Source organism: Orbicella franksi, chromosome 10 (assembly GCF_964199315.1).
Source record: "Orbicella franksi chromosome 10, jaOrbFran1.1, whole genome shotgun sequence".
NCBI lineage: Eukaryota > Metazoa > Cnidaria > Anthozoa > Scleractinia > Merulinidae > Orbicella > Orbicella franksi.
This window is the reverse complement of record NC_138154.1, coordinates 3287991-3300571: the sequence shown is the minus strand read 5'-3', so window position 1 is coordinate 3300571 and position 12581 is coordinate 3287991. Positions and strand designations below refer to the sequence as shown.

Sequence of the window (12581 nt, the reverse complement as noted above, 5' to 3'; positions counted from 1 at the left end):
TACAAACCGCGAGACTAGTACCCAGGCTTCCCGGTATGAAAGTCCCTAATGTCACCTTGCACATCACTTTTGCAGGCACAGTGTTTCACATCAGCATACAACTTTCCTTTCTTCTTCGCTTCACTGTCTCAATCACGTACTTCTTGGTCATCCACTGGGAATTCTTCAATCCCTGGTATATGGGTTTGCAGCTTTCTGTGGAATAGAAGTTCTGCAGGGCTTACTCCAGTTGTGCTGTGTGGAGTCGTTCTGTACATTAGGAAAAAACCAAGTTCTCCTTTCCAAGTTCTCTTTTCTTTTTTTGTGCAATCTTTATCCTCTTCAGTGGGGAGTGGTTCTGGCTTTCTATTTCTCTGTTTACCTGAGGCCAGAGTGGAGTCTTTCGTCTGTCTTCGATATGTTCTTCTTCGACAAATTTACAGAATTCTTCACTTATGAATTGCGGTCCATTGTCAATAGTGATATTAACAGGCAGTTCATGGGTAAGGAATGTCTTCCTCAGACTTGCAATGACCTTGTCAGCAGTTGTAGACCTAGAGACTTCTACTTCCATGTAGTGACTGTGGTAGTCAAAAACTACAAGGAGATGGTCTCCTGATGGCCGAGATGGTGTCACAAGGTCTGCTGAAATGTGTTGCCATGGACCTGAGGGCAGTTTGGTCCTCTTGAGGGGTTCTGGTGGCTTAGGCATACTAACCATCTGGCAGGGACGACAGGTCTTAAAAAACATTTCTTCATTCTTGTCACACCCCGACCACCACACTTTGGTACAGTCTGCGCCTCATGGACACTATTCCTGGATGGCCCTTGTGTGCAAGATGCAGGACTTGATTGCATAAACTAGAAGGGATGATGATCCATGTTCTCAGCAATACTAATTTTTGTACAATGGAAAGTTCATTTCTGATGAGCAGATATTGCTTGTTCTCAAGTTTGTGCCACTGTTCGGTTTGCATACATTTTATTATGTTTGACAGTTCTTCATCTGAATCTGAGGCATGCTCAATCCCTTGAGTAGACAATGCTTGTGGAGTTGAGTTTTCTCCAACAAATATGACATACTCGTCTGCCTCAGAACTAAGATCTGCACTTGCTTTACTTCTTGTAACACGTGATGGGGAATCTGCGATGTTTTCTTTTCCAGGTATGTGTCTGACAGTGAAAGGATAGGGTTAGAGTGTTAACACCCAACAATTAACCCTTGCACTGGGATGCAATTTCTTCAAATAAATGAACTCCAGGGGCTTGTGATCTGTTAAAATTCCAAAATCAGTCCCATACAAGTACATGGGCAGCCTTTTACATGTCCTCGTGATCCCCAGAGCCTCTTTCTTGGTCTGTGAATAACATTTCTCAACATCTGTTAAGCTCCAGCAGGCATAGCAAATCACTCGCTCGTCACCATTCTGTTCTTGTATTACGATAACACCAAGGCCAACTGGGCTGGTGTCAGTTATGAGACGGTTTTTTGCAGCACTGTCAAAGTAACCCAAGGTTTCTGTTTTGGGCAACTTCTTCTCTAGCTCTTTGAACACTATTTCTTGTTCTTTTCCCCAGGGGAAATGAGCATCTTTTCTTGTGAGTTTTCCAAGAGGCTCTAATACTGTTGCGAGATCAGGGATAAACCTCGCACAGAAGTTCACTAGGCCTAATGAGCTACACACTTCTGCTGCTGACTCTGGTTGTCTGGCTTCTGTGACCATTTCAACTTTCACCTTGGTTGGTCCAATCTCTCGTGTGGAAAGCAAGTGACTCACAAACTTGAGCTCAGACATTTGAAATTTACACTTCTCTATGTTCAGCATTAGGCTTCTGTTCTGGATTCTCTCCATAGCCTTTATGAGTCTCCTGTTATGCTCATCTGTTGTTTGGCCATGAACAATAATGTCAACATATATATTTCTTACACCATCACAGCCTTCTAAGAGTTGTTGAATTACTCTCTGATACATTTCAGGTGCACAGCTGACTCCAAACAATAATCTTTTGCACCCGAAAATTCCTTTGTGAGTCGCAAACATGGTAATCAGTGTGGAAGCCACACTCAATTTCACTTGATAAATGCCCACTTGCTGTTAAGATTACAAAAAACAGTACTACCATTCACGTCATGAAGGACTTTATCGACTGTCAGAATTGGGTGTCGTTCCTGTACAATAGCACTATTTGCCTGTCTCATGTCAACAAAGAGACAGATGTTCCCATTTCATTTAGACACAAAAACTACAAGTGAGATCCAGGGCGACAGACCCTCTGCTCTCTCGATTACGTTGAGATCTACAAGCTCATTAAGTTTCTGTTCTAGCTTGTCCCTTAAACTGAATGGCACACGAGGTGTAGGTTGGGCAACAGGCTTAATATTCTGATCTATGGGAATATCGAGCCAAAAATCCTTCAATTTTCCAAGCCCCTCAAAACATTATTTGTACTTGTCAAAGGTGTGTTCCTGTTTCAAAACAATAACTCTAACTTCCTTGCTGAGGCACAAGACAATTAGCTGTGTAGCTGTCTCTCCTCCTGGAAATGCTTGGCCTTTTTCCTTTTTCCAGACATTTCCTATGAAGTTTCCCGAGTCAAACAAGATTTTTTTAATGTTTTTACTAACATGTTTTGTCATCTTCTTGAATATTTATCCATTCTTTCATTTTAAAGATCCATGGTGTTCCCAGTGACCCCAGAGGGGCAGGTCGCTGTGCGTTTTGCAAACCGTGACATCAAGAGGGGTGAAATAGTGGTAGAATATCAAGGGGAACATGTTTCCTTGGTAGAAGCGGCCACGTGCAAGGAGAAATATGCCAGGGAGGGCAAAATTTGCACCCTGATGGTCATTGAAAGCGGAGGCCGCCAAATTGCGTAAGTACCTTGTTTGACGTAAGATCTTCAAGGGGCGTTTCATTAACAGAGCTATCTCAACAACCATCGCAACCCTTAGTATAATTAATGGTAACTTGAAAAATGAAACGAGTTTGATCAATTTGTCTATATGAGTCAAGACTAATTAAACCTATAGCCATGGCTGAAATACAAGTATACACGATTTAATAATGCGCATTATTTGTTTTATATTTTGTTTTTAGGATCAATCCCTACCAAGGCAATGAAGAAACCGGGCCGACTTGGGGGGCACTGATCAACCACTCTCGAAACCACGCAAATTCGAGACCCTTTGTAGCGTTAAAAAATTCAGGAAGACCGAGAGTGATTTTGGTTGCCTTGCATGATATTCCCGAAACCGTAGAGTTCCTATGGAACTACAACAATACGGATTGGGAATGTCATGCAGACAGTCAAACTATTCCCTCTCAAGCCCTTTAAGGCCTGGATCAAGAATTTAATGGGAAACAGCAGAACCTGAGTAGTCATGCGGGTTGTGGTTATCCTGAATTGTTTTACTAAGCTGACATGTATATTTTCTTCTGCTAAAAACTAAATTGGAGTCTTTTCTTACATGTCGGTGAAATCGAGTTGGCATAGACTTCCACTCTTGTTGGTCAATAACGCAGGTTTTTTTTTAATTATCTACCTTTGCTACGTTCAGAATGGAGTGTACTTGATTTCGTATTAAAGAGTGGTGTAGGTTTTTGGGGGAAATTAGTGACCTTTGACCATCTCAAAACGAGGGATACGCTTATTCCAAACGTTACAGGACCGAAATGGTTGACCTGCTTCCTTGTCAACCACCACCAATTCCTCAAATGTTGGGTACACTTGAAAATGTTGACGACGTTAAGTAGACAGAACTGCTAAATTTTGTTCCACTGACATTTTCATGAATCAACTATTTGTTATGATCCAGACCTTAATGTGCTTGAACTCTAATTAACAATTACATTATGAGCTGGAGATTTCTACGAGTTGATAGTTGATGAGGCCGTAGGCCAAATCAAATATCGCCTCTTAGTATAAATCTACTAGCGTTCTATCACGAATGCTGTTCTCTGATTGGCTACGTTTCTCACTAGCTACTTTGTGATCGATAGATAATGAGTGGCGTAGTAGTGTGCCCTTGTTAACAAATTGATGGCCACTTCTTTCAAAGTGTCTGTGAGGAGGATTTCGATAAGAGATTTTTTGAAATCTCAAGCTCATAATTTAATTGTTAAATAGAAATCGAGGGCGAGTAATCTAATTATTTTAGTAGAATTGTAACTGAAATTTCTTTCAAGTAACGGTTCTAATTATTTCTGGTCTTAGTGTCAAACTTCACGCTTTAGGGAATTCGTGCGGACTGAATTAATTGTCAGTTTGACATTTGCAGTTGTGTACGCGCGCTTATCAGTTTCTTTCAAACATTTCGACCTTTTTTAATTCAAGAAACCGCACGTAAATGCCCTCCTTTTAGTCTTCTCAGGAATTTTGTTTATCCATTTGTTTCTGAATGCTCTTTGAAAACTTCGTAGAATCGAGGAAACGTGGCAATGTTGTCGACCACACCAAGCTACTGCACACTAATGCATGATAGTGTGCAGTGGCTCAGCCAATCAGATTACAGCATTTTCATTAGTATAGTAGTAGAATTCTACTAAAGAATCTTAGGGTATGACTTGAACCAGAGTATTGGACTAATTTGTGACCCTTATCTAGACCGTAATTTATAGACCTGGTTCATGCCTTAATTTTCGTGAGTAAAAATTGTCCTTACCCCCTTCAAACAAAGTGTAACTTTATACATGTTTATATGGAAATGTTTCATTGCATCTCACTAATTAGCAAGTGTACAAACGCTTTTTCCGGATTCTGATGTAATGCCTCTCATCCTGCACTGCATCCCTTTCAATTTCTTACGAATTATTTAAATACTTAGCCACCTACTAATAGCAATAACGAAGTTACTGTTATGTAGTTGTATACTGTTTTCTATACTGTTTCATATAAATAATGGTGAACAGAGCATTGTCAGGAAAAGAGTTAAACTAATTAGTAGATATTTTTTTTATTAAAATACACGTGATAACAAACCTTGCATTTGGCTTGACTGATTTCTTTCTGACTGATCATGGCCTGCAGTGGGCCAGCTAAAACCACTAACCCAACATGAGTTATTCGTGAGCAAGAGTTATGTTTCTCTTGTCTCAAAACTTTTGACACAGAGGCAATCTCGTCCCCAAAGTCTTCGTTCCCCTCGACCAGCGGTCAGAAAACGAGAGCTCTGGAAGCAACCATTTTGAAATAACCAAATTCTGCCCATCCTTTTTTACTGCGCAGTCTGCATCTATGGCGCAGGCCTGAAATGGTTGTTCCCAGAGCTCTCATTTTCCGATCGCTGGTCAAGGGGATGACCAAGACTCTGGGAACAAGATTGACACAGAGGCTAAATACCTATCATTGTTACTTATTTCGCCAGGTCCTATTTACTCAAAAGCGGAATCGAGTAGGTAAATTTCGCTAGTCTGAAAAATTATCCATTTGTTATAAAAAAAGTCGTCAGCGGTTATAGCTAACTAGATATTTTTGAAAATTTCAACAAATGGCAATCTGTATTGGCAAACGGGTACTCAGAATCGTAGACAATCGCGAAAACCGCTCAAATTTAACCCAGCGAAAGGAAGAAACAGTACTGAAGGTGTCGACATTATAGATAAATGATGTTGTAAGATAGCTTTAGATAAGGCTCAAATACTCAATGCAACGTTAAACACTGTCAACACAATGTCTGACATAAGCCAACTCACATGTTCGCGAGATGTGGGGCAGCCCACGAAAACGTGAGGGACTCCACAGAGGGATACCCACAAGTTAATATTACAACATCTCCCCTCTAACAGGATTCAATGAGTCTCTGGGGCTTTTTAAGTTGTCACCCGGATCTGGTTGTAATAGGTGATCGTTCTGCATTTCTTGGTCCTTCTGCTGATTCCATTGGTTCTGGTGCTGAGTCCTTTATAGAAGGTGATGATGGACATATTGGAGAGTCAGCACACTGGGGACTTGAAGGAGGATCATGCAGCCGTAGTCTCGTTGGATGATCATTTGGGACTGAGATTATCTGCCTTTGATGTCTTCTATAGACACACCCTCGTTCATCCTGTACTAAGTATGATCGTGGCAACACTTCTGCTTCACGCCATTCTCTATCTCTATTTGGCCGAATTCGCACCTTGTCCCCAGCTTCAAGTGGAGGCAGATCTCCACTCTGTTTGTCGTAATTCTTCTTAGAGACAAATTGACGTAGCCTCAGCGCTTTCACTACTAGGATCCACTGCCTGCGGTAATAAGAGACGTCGATGGGTTGGTATCATTGTGCGTGTGCGCCGACTCATCAGCAGCTGTGCAGGTGACACGTTGATATCTTCAAATGGAGTGTTGCGGTACTTCAACAGCCCTTCAAAAGGGTCTTTTTGGTCAGCTGCAGCCTTCTTCAAAATGCGCTTTGCTGTCTGCACTGCTCTCTCCACTGCACCATTTGATTGGGGGTACTCTGGAGAGCTCGTTGTGTGGCAAAAACCCGAATCTTCAGCAAATTGCTTGAACTCATGAGTGCTGTCGAATAGATTCCTGGTATTGCTGTATTGGGAATCATTATCGTTCACAACCTTATCCGGGACTCCAAACCTTGCAAATATTTTGTTCAGGTTGTTAATGACACAGGTGGCAGTGTTCTGACGCAGTAATTCAATTTCAAAGTATTTTGAATAGAAGTCAGTGACCAACAAGTATGTTTGGCCTCCATATTCAAACAAGTCAGTCCCGACTACCTGCCAAGGTAATCCAGGGATGTCATGTGGATGCAATGACTCTCTTTGTTGTCAGTTGCGGAAGGCATTACAAATTGAACAGGAGCTGACTTTGTCTTTGATCTGGGCTGTCATTGAGGGCCAGAAGACGTAATCTCTGGCAAAGCTAAGGCTCTTACTTCCTCCCATATGAGCTCCATGGATTTCATCAGCACCTCAGCCCTCAGTGGTCTTGGGACGACTATTCGGTCTGATTTAAACAGCAATCCATCCTCCACACTCAGCTCTTCCTTAAAGCTCCAGTACTCTCTAGCAAGCTCATCAACCTGTTCTTTCTCAGACGGCCACCCTTTCAAGACATACTCCATCACTACTCTTGAGGTTTTGTCAATGCTGGAGGTCTCCTTAAATCTCGTCAGTGTGCTGCTTTCAAATCCGAGCTCCTCAATAAGATTGATTCCAATTACATCTTCTGGTTCACTGACTGGCTCCGTATCACTGAGAGGTGCTCTGCTAAGACAGTCTGAGATGACTTGCCATTTTCCAGGGACATATCGCACATCAAGATCATACTTGGTAAGTTTCAATAGCATCCTTTGTAGCCTGGGGAGAGCATCATTCAGAGACTTGCGGAAGATAGACTCTAAGGGTTTGTGATCTGTCTCTACAATTACTCTGTGCCCATATACATAGGTGTGAAATTTCTGTGCGCCCCAGACGATTGCAAGCAGCTCTCTCTCGATGTTTGCATACCTTTTCTCACAGTTAGTGTTTTGGATCCGAATGCAACCTGCTTGCCGTCCTGTAGGATCACTGCACCAAGGTCTTTACTACTTGCATCTACATTTAGCACTGTTTCCTTGCTGTTGTCAAAATAAGCTAGTGCAGGTGCACTCGTGATGACTGATTTCAGATTGTCGAAGGCCTCTTGTTGTGGCTTTTCCCAAACAAATGCTGCATCTTTTTGGGTAAGTTGCGATATGGGTTCTTGTATGTCAGCCTTGTGCTTGATGAATTTGTCCAGGTAATTCACAGTTCCTAGTATGCGAAGTACACCTTCTTTGTCTTCTGGGGGTGGCATCTCATTAATGGCTCTGATCTTCTCCGGATCTGGTTTCAAACCTTCAGATGAGAACAGGTGTCCAACATAACTTACTTCTGGTACTCTAAGCTTCACCTTTTTAGGGTTGAACTTCAATCCTACCTCCTTGCTCTTGTCAAGTACTCTTCTCAATTTGTCATCAACTTCAAGCTGATCTTTACCATGTATCAGGAAATCATCCACTATGTTTTCAACAGGAACCCCTTCAAACAGTCTGTCCATCTCCCTTTGGTAGATTTCAGGAGCTGGTGAGATACCAAAAGGGAGTCTTGTAAATCGGTATCGCCCCCACGGTGTGTTAAAAGTCAAGAGCTTGGAACTCTCCTCATCTACGGGGAGTTGCCAGTATCCACTACATGCATCAAGTGATGTGAAACTCTTTGCACCTGAAAGTCGGTTTGCAACTTCTTCTATGGTAACCATTGGATAATGGGGTCTTTTCAGGACCTTGTTAAGATCTCTTGGGTCAATACAAATTCTGACATCCTTTGACAGTCGAGCGTCCTTTCTTTTATCCTTCACCTTTCTTTTGTCAATAACTAGCATTGATGAGACCCACGACGTAGGCTCATCCTCTTTCACGATAATACCATCTTCTAACATCTCTTTGAGTTTCTCTTGTGCTGGCTCCAGCATAGCAACTGGAATTTTCCTGGGAGGGTGAACAACTGGGGGTACTGAAGCATCAACTTCCAGATGTACTTTGTTTGGAAGTGTGCCGGGTTTGTCACTGAAACAATCTGGGTACTCCCTCAATATTGGGTCCTTCTGGAAGATGGTCTGGTCTCCACGTGCTCTTGGCATATCCGGCATGGCTGGATTAGGTCCTGGTGTATCTATCAGTTGGAGATTCATAAACTGAAGGACTTCTAAATCCAAGCAGGCATCACATCCCACATACCTTGTTCCCATCAACAACAAGGTACAACAGGTTCATTTGACGATTCTTGTATTGAGTTTGAAGGTGTACACAGCCTCTTGGATGAATGGGCTTAGTTGCAAGCCAGCCTTTCAAGGGTTGCTGAATCTTTTGGAGAGGTTTTTTGGAGATTTTCTTATACCGATGAAAGGGTATGACAGTAGCCTCTTCACCTGTGTCTGCTTTTACTTCAACATTCTGCCCTTCAATCTTAAGAGTGATAAGGCTCTTTGTTGATTTCCTGGAATCAGAAACACTGTCCAGTTCAATAGATCCAAAATAGGTATGTACCTCCTTATTCATATTCTGAGTGTCTAAGTCTGGTGGACTTTCTTGTTGCACGAAATCAACTTTCGAACCTTCTTTTACATTCCCTGGGCAGACTTGGGCGAAATGACCTTCTTTCTTGCACTTTAAGCACTGTTTTCCAAATGCGGGACAACGAGATGGTTGAGTAAATGGGTGCTTGTAACCACAAAACTTACAAGAACAAGCAGCTGTCTTGTCAGCTTCTTTTGACTTTCTAACAGGCTGAATTCCTAATGAATGCTCAGTTCCAGCACTCGCTTGAATGTTGAACTTGAACTTTTGTAATTCTGAGGCTTCAAAGGTACGACAATAATCATGAGCCTTCTGTAGGGTTAGGTCAGGTTTCTTTAGCAGTTCCCCTCTCAGCTCATCAGATAATACACCTCCCACAATTCGATCTCTTATTAGCGAATCTCGCAGTTCGCCGAATTCACATGTTAGCGACAACCGTTTCAGTTCGCTGACAAAGTTATCAACTCGCTCTCCCTCTTTCTGGTTACGCTTATTAAACACTAACCTCTCAAATGACATTCCTTGCTCCCTCACAGAGTGCCTTAAATTTGCTGCAAACATCCGCATAACATTCTTTGTCTTCTCCAGCATTGTAAACAAAATGACTATATTCTTCAATCACTTCGGGTCCAGCACAGTGAAGTAACACGTTTACCTTCAATTTATCCAGTTTGTCATCTTTGCTTTTTGCCACAAGATAAATTTCAAACTGCATTAAAAACTTTCTCCAGTTCTCCGCTGCGTTTGCATCGAGCACCAAAGGACCTGGAGTTCTCGTATCTCGCTCAGCCATCGCGGTTTGTAACTCAGCCAAGCCCTGATAAACTCCTTGCAATCCCTAAAAGGTTTTCACTTCTGACACCATGTTGTAAGATAGCTTTAGATAAGCTCAAATACTCAACGCAACGTTAAACACTGTCAACACAATGTCCGACATAAGCCAACTCACATGTTCGCGAGATGTGGGGTGGCCCACGAAAACGTAAGGGACTCCACAGAGGGGTACCCACAAGTTAATATTACAACAAATGATAAATCCTTCTAAAAAAATGGAATTCAATTGGAAATCATCTTCAATAACCAATAACCAAAAACGCAATTTTTTACCTGCCATTACCGTGAAAGCTTTTGTCACTTTAACTGAAGCCAGAGGACTTCACATTTGTGATATGCAATCCAATTGTGTTTGGTTTTGCTGGTAGTGTGTTAAAAGTTGAATTTAAAACTCACAATTTGGAATGATTCTACTTTTCTTTGGATCTGAATTTCTAAGTCAGCACCCTATGGACATTATATGACCAAGAAAATTACTTCATTGTGATTGGCTAAGAGCAGGCTAATTTGTCGTTAATTCTTAATTTGCACTGCAGTACAAATCAACGCACAGGCATTCGAAATTTTCTCAGTCATATAATAAATAAGTAATTGTATGAGAGCTTGAGTAATTAAGGACTTACACTACTCCTGATATTGGAAAATTCTTTCAAATCACACTTGCCTAAAGGCTTGTGCAATTTCGAGAGAACTTTCAAATATAAGGAGTAGTGTAAACCGTATGAATGCACTCGCATTCATACGATTACCTACACTAACACTAACTTCATTCTTCTGGGGTAAATGTTTCAGTCGTCATTGTCATCAATGTCTTGATCAGAGCCTGCTGGTAATGAGGCGTAGAAACATTTTGCAGTTGCAGATAAATATTTCTGAGCTAGCTTTATACAGTCTTACTTAACATCATTGCGAATGGGTTTCTTTTCTAGTCTCACTGGAGCCAAATGTTCAGCCGCATTCAATTCCATGCCTTGCTTTTTCTTCACAAATGAGACAATTCTTGGCTTCTCTTTCGTATCCATTGGAAACCTTATAAACGGGGTTTCTGGGTGCCAGCTTAGTTGTAAGTTCTCCTCCTGATCGGTTATTTCTCCAGAACCAAAATTGATAAACGCGATCTTCCTTACTTCGAATTTCTCGCATTCAATGTCCTCGCTTCTAGCAACGTACTTCATTCTTAGAAAGCTTTTATAGTTCATAATCCAATCCAAATTCACCCAGTAACTTTTAACGTTATTTAAGCGGCTGTTTTGTAGTGTCGTTTCCCACTCCTGTGGAGTTTCAATTTTTTCTTTGGTGTTAAAGAATTGCTGAATACAGCCAAACCGCCTGTCACAAATTGCAACCCCGTTGTGCTTACAAAATTTACCTTTGGCTTCAACTTTATAACAAACCAGTTTGATTTTGACAGTGTGGCATGTTTATAATCTACAGCCCCTACCTTCATCTAGAAAAACCAGACTCAAATTTGCCAAAATTTTGCCTGCCAAAATTTGTTTTCAGCAGTAGATTTTGAAAAAATTCAAACTGGCTGAATTTATTTACATGAAAAAACAAGTCATTGAAAATCACAAAATAGAATTCATGCTACACTGTTGTGATATTATATCATAGCTGGGGCTGTGAAGTCACATATAGATGGAATTATTTTACAAAGATACTGTAGCTATGTTTTGGTCCAAAAATTTAATTCCATGATGTGCCACTGCCCCTTTAGCAACTTGGAATTAATTCGCAGGTACATACTTGGTTCTACTTGTGAAGAACCTGTGCCAGTTTCAGGAGAAATTCTTGATCCTCCTTCCTTCGCTTCTCCACACTTTCCCCCTCTTGCCTCTCTCTTGCCACTTCAGCTTCGAGGAAGCTCTTGTCAGCCGCTTGCTGATACTCCACAAAGGACTCGAACACTTAATCAAACTTTGCAAATACATCAGAAGCAGTTTTCCTCTGTTTATTTGCCTTTAAGATGGCCGACTGACGGGGTACCAGCTTCTTTGTTTCCTCAGCTTCCGTTGCACTTGAAGGAACAACATGGCAACTGCCAAAACTTTAATCGGTTGCATGAACATCATAGCCAAGAGAGAAATAAAAGATGTTAAAGACTTATGGTATAGTTATCTCAATATTACACTGTAATACGGATAGAACTGTCTTGTATCTGCATGTAACTCTCAAATATGGTATTCAAACATACGGATTGAACAAAACTTTTACAGACGACATCAGATGTTGCTGTTGGACACAATTCTATTATCTGGCCCTCCAATGGGAGAGCATTTTATAACTCTTACCTGTCAACGCTGTCACACAACTGAGAGGTTTGTCAAGGTTTTCTGACTTTTCTTCACTGCTGCCAGGGATGTTTACGTTCGGCTCAACGTTTTCTGATCATTTTTTCTTCATCATCGTCGCCATCTATGGAAGTTGTTGCAGGCTTTATAATTACCTTCGGTTTGGTACATGACTTGTCCGACAAAAGCTCGTCCACTTTGTCAAAGAAAGCCAGCTTCTTCTTTGGTGTGGCATTTCCCATCTTGGTGCATTCGTCTTTGTAGCTTCTATAGGCGCTTATAAGAGTGTGAATTTGTGTTTAGCAGCTGCCGTCGTCTCTGTCTTCATAGCCTGCAGTGCAAAGATATGCCACAACTCTAGCCATACAGGCTTTTTTCTTTTGCATGATTTTAGCTGGGGCTGGATATTCTTGTCTCCCCACTTTTTAAGTAACAAGAAC

General features: G+C 41.4%; 2 protein-coding genes across 2 annotated transcripts; both read right to left on the bottom strand.

Annotated features, from left to right (window-relative positions):
- Window positions 1-6152: 6152 nt before the first annotated feature.
- LOC145501438 (uncharacterized) lies at window positions 6153-7267 on the bottom strand. Its single transcript, XM_081480915.1, has 2 exons — window positions 6854-7267; window positions 6153-6599 (listed from the first exon to the last, which is right to left on the bottom strand). The coding sequence occupies exons 1-2, from the start codon at window positions 7265-7267 to the stop codon at window positions 6153-6155; spliced, it is 861 nt and encodes a 286-aa protein (XP_081337041.1).
- Window positions 7268-8662: 1395 nt separating this feature from the next.
- Window positions 8663-9607, bottom strand: LOC145501436 (uncharacterized). Its single transcript, XM_081480914.1, has one exon. The coding sequence runs from the start codon at window positions 9605-9607 to the stop codon at window positions 8663-8665; it is 945 nt and encodes a 314-aa protein (XP_081337040.1).
- Between the last annotated feature and the right edge of the window lie 2974 nt (window positions 9608-12581).

Bases quoted from the DNA above. Each gene is read 5' to 3' on its own strand.
- LOC145501438 (XM_081480915.1), bottom strand. From the start codon at position 7,267: ATGCTATTGAAACTTACCAAGTATGATCTTGATGTGCGATATGTCCCT. The intron at 6,600-6,853 runs GTAAGAGCCTTA...TTACTGCGTCAG, and splicing joins TGGAGCTCATATGGGAGGAA to AACACTGCCACCTGTGTCAT.
- LOC145501436 (XM_081480914.1), bottom strand. From the start codon at position 9,607: ATGCTGGAGAAGACAAAGAATGTTATGCGGATGTTTGCAGCAAATTTA.